General features: G+C 42.1%; 1 protein-coding gene across 1 annotated transcript; it reads right to left on the reverse strand.

The window, feature by feature from the left end:
• On the reverse strand, nt 1–3,376 carry spef1 (sperm flagellar 1). The gene is made up of 7 exons (XM_030106644.1): nt 3,268–3,376; nt 2,973–3,084; nt 2,381–2,528; nt 2,233–2,278; nt 1,058–1,158; nt 624–707; nt 1–114 (listed from the first exon to the last, which is right to left on the reverse strand). The coding sequence occupies exons 1-7, from the start codon at nt 3,374–3,376 to the stop codon at nt 1–3; spliced, it is 714 nt and encodes a 237-aa protein (XP_029962504.1).
• Nucleotides 3,377–3,550: the final 174 nt, after the last annotated feature.

The following is a 3,550-nucleotide window of genomic DNA, read 5'->3' on the forward strand; positions in this document are numbered from 1 at the left end:
TCAGTATGCGTTGCCTCTTGCTTTGTACGCTTCAAGATGCCGCCTCAGATCTTCAATCCTCATGTCCTTCAAGTGAAGCAGCTGCTCTAACCTGCTGACTTTCATCTGCAAAATCTACACACACACACACACACACACACACACACACACACACACACACACACACACACACACACACACGCACACAGGCATACACACATTTTAGTTTTTAAAAGGTCAAACACAAACAGGTTTCTATCTCAGTCTGTAAATTATTTCACAGATCAAGACTTCTAGGAGACGTTTGTGTCATTATTCTGCTTTTTTGTTTCCCAGAATGCAGATGTGGCCAGAGATGGAAAAAAGAGAAAAAAACCTTATATCCGTTGAGCTTGTCGTGAGTCACTGACCACTGCTGACACAGGGTATGACTAATGTGTATCAAACACACACACACACACACACACACACACACCATTAACATTGCAGGTGGTGTACTCGGCAAAGTTGACTTTCCTTTCACTGCAGGATATGAAAACGGAGGGTTTTTCTTTGCAGATGTGCTACAAGTCAGCAGAATGTTTCCCGAAATTTGCGCACGTGTGTGTGTGTGTGTGTGTGTGTGTGTGTGTGTGTGTGTGTACCTCCACAGTCTCCTGCAGAGCAATAACAGTTTGCTCTTTTTCCTGTAGGATGTCTCTGAAAGCAGGATCTGTATCTGAGAAAATCTTCAGCACGTGCATCGGTTCACTGAGGCACAACAATAGAAAGGATACATTATTAACATTGTACACACTCCTTACAATTTCTTTTCACTCTCTGGATCTGGTGGAGCTACTGTCAAAGTTTAAACGACAGTGTTCTCTTATCCTCGTCTTAAGTTTTGCGCCATAGTTTTGCATTGTTCTCATATTACATTATTCAATTCTTAAGACATTCAACACCTCCGCCAATTTAATTTAATAGTGATGTTTACATAACTAAATAGTACAATACACACATTAAAGCATTTTTTATTTTTTGAATCGTGAAAAACAGTGCTTTGTCCCATTGTCTCCCACCTAGTCTGATGTAAAGCAGCGGCAGTGCTTTGCTCTTTTCTCATTTTCTGCCTGTTCTTTTCATGCTTTTTCATCTCCTCCAGCTGAGTCAGAATCATCGCTTCACTCTGATGAATATCTGAGGAAAATCAAATTATCACATATAAATACGCCAACAAGAACAAACATAACAGTATGACTTAAAAACACCACTGTCCTCAGAAACCTGCATAATTCATCTGATAAATCTTTTGGGAGAAACAAAGGTAAACTGATAAGGACTGGCGGCGGAGCAGCAAGACTCACAAATACAAAGAAGGGGAAACATGGGAGTAAGATTAGATGATAGAGAAGAAGAAAAATCCAATGTTTTAAGTCGGTGGGGCTGAGGCCAGCGGGAAAGGCCATCTGGCGATGCTGGGATCTGATATGAGAACTCTGAGTCAAACCGTGGATGGGGTGTAGAAGGAAGAGGAAAGAGTGGAGGGAGGGAGGAGGCGCAGGCCTGAGGTCAGCTTCACAGGATTGTTTCAGGGACAGATGAGGTGCGGGAAACGGAAGAGACACATATCACCAATACACTCCCATACGGTTAGGCCACTTTCTAATGAGGTCTGTCTGCTGCCCTCAGATGAAGGGATGTTTGTGTCTCTGGAAGGTCACCGCTATCTTTGGGGCTTTCAGGAGGGCATATGTGCTGATAACAGGACAGGCAAGAAGAAATGGCAGGAGGCAGAGGAAAAGTAAAGCAAACATTGCTTCAGCGTCAAAATCAGCACTGGAAGCAGTCACCAAGCACAAAATATGTCTCAGCTTTGACCGGATATGCTGATTTGATACTTCTCAGCTCACCAGCAGAAACAGCGTCATTACGAAAATGGCTAAAATTACACTCTACTTCCCTTCCAGCTAAAAAATGATCCATACCTTCAGACAAAACCAACCATATCAGCTAATATTTGCTACAAAACGCAAGGATGCACACGTCACACTATGTGAGGTCAAAACACAGTTCATCACATTCATCCGAATTCAGCTGTTTTAGTTTTTCATAATTCTTCTATTTCACTGACAGGAAGACAAGGCTTTCTTACTTTCAGCAAAATAAGACTCACCATCCTGTGATGTGTTCAAAGGTCGAATATGGTGCAATCAGCAATATACTGGTTTGTGTCATCAGTTTTTTTTAGTATAAGAAAAAAAGCCACTCTACCTTTAAAGTTTTTCTCCTGGTTCCTGGTGTCATAGTATTTTAATTCCTAAGCCATGAAGAAAAAAGTTGGTTAAAATTCAATGCTTGTTCGTGATGATGAGGTGGAGTCCAGATCAGGCTTTGTGATTGGCATGAGAGCAGTACCCACCAGTGTGTTGTCAGAGTTGTCCTCCAGTTTTGTGTCTATCCTCTCCCTGAGAACGCTCAGTACAGGCACCACTGCTCCTGCGGTGCTCAGCGCAATCTTCCGTACAGTCGCTTCAGGCACGTTGAAGTCCAGCTTGGAGAAGACCTTTCTGTTCATGGGGAATAAGCACACCTCACTGTTATCACCATGTTAACAAAAGTTACTACAACAGGAGCGGATTTAGTGATTTAACTGATGATGGATGGTGATGACAAGAGCCACAGGGATCACATCTTTCAATCTGCAGTTGGCTGAGTGTGCAGTGAAAAGTTATGACTTTATGTACAGTATTAAGCAAAAACCTAAGCCGTATCAGGATTTTACTGCATGTTATAAATTAATGATGTGATGTTTGATGACAACTGAATAAGATTTCATTATTATTCTGCTTTATCTAAACAAAAATCCCTCCATGCCGAGAATCAAACAACCTCAATTTTTTATATCTGGGTAGTGTTACTGTGGGCAAATAAACTAAATGAAAACAGCATTAACATTTTCTATCATCATGTAAAATGTAAGTTATTTCAAACAGAGCAGAGTGGAGTCTTGCCTGTTGAGGAGGGTCCAGTTGCTGACTTTCTGCTGTGTGGAGTTTGCAGGAATATAGTTGTGCAGGTCAACAAGCTTTGGGAAAAAATATTTGACCACCTCAGCAGCCATAACTGCAGAGAGAGAGAGGGGGGAGCTCTTCAGAAAATAAACAGACATTTGAGCTGATAAACAACTTTAACAAATCTATTGCAGAGATGCAAAGTGCGTGACAAATCCACGGGAGTTCATCTTACTGAGGCTACTTGTTTATTTACCCCCTCGTTCTCCCTTTAGCATGAAGGCCAGGTTACTACCTCCGTCGCTGAAGTCTCTGGAGATGTTTCTCTTGGGTCGCGACAGAGGAATTTTATCTATCCATGCGAACAAATCCTGCAGCTCCTCTTCGCTCAGTTCTCGGTCCATTTCTCTCAAAGCAACGTAAAGATATAAACTCTTTCACTGAGCTAGCATGTTAGCTTTTCTCCACCGCAGGTTGTTTGAGTCGTTGCTATGCGACCAGCCGGTAGCCATGGCAACCTGGTAATTATGCTGTCAAGGTGTAAAATAGAAAAGGAAAAAAAAAGACAGGCGGACTGA

The sequence above is a fragment of the Salarias fasciatus genome, chromosome 13 (genome assembly GCF_902148845.1).
Source record: "Salarias fasciatus chromosome 13, fSalaFa1.1, whole genome shotgun sequence".
Taxonomy (NCBI): Eukaryota; Metazoa; Chordata; class Actinopteri; order Blenniiformes; family Blenniidae; genus Salarias; species Salarias fasciatus.

What these genes read in the sequence shown, in the direction of transcription:
- spef1 (XM_030106644.1), bottom strand. Translation starts at nt 3,376, where the DNA reads ATGGACCGAGAACTGAGCGAAGAGGAGCTGCAGGATTTGTTCGCATGG. An exon ending in CCAGGAGAAAAACTTTAAAG is followed by an intron (nt 1,159 to 2,232) that starts GTAGAGTGGCTT and finishes GATTTTCCTCAG; the next exon opens with ATATTCATCAGAGTGAAGCG. An exon ending in CTCTGCAGGAGACTGTGGAG is followed by an intron (nt 115 to 623) that starts GTACACACACAC and finishes GTGTGTGTGTAG; the next exon opens with ATTTTGCAGATGAAAGTCAG.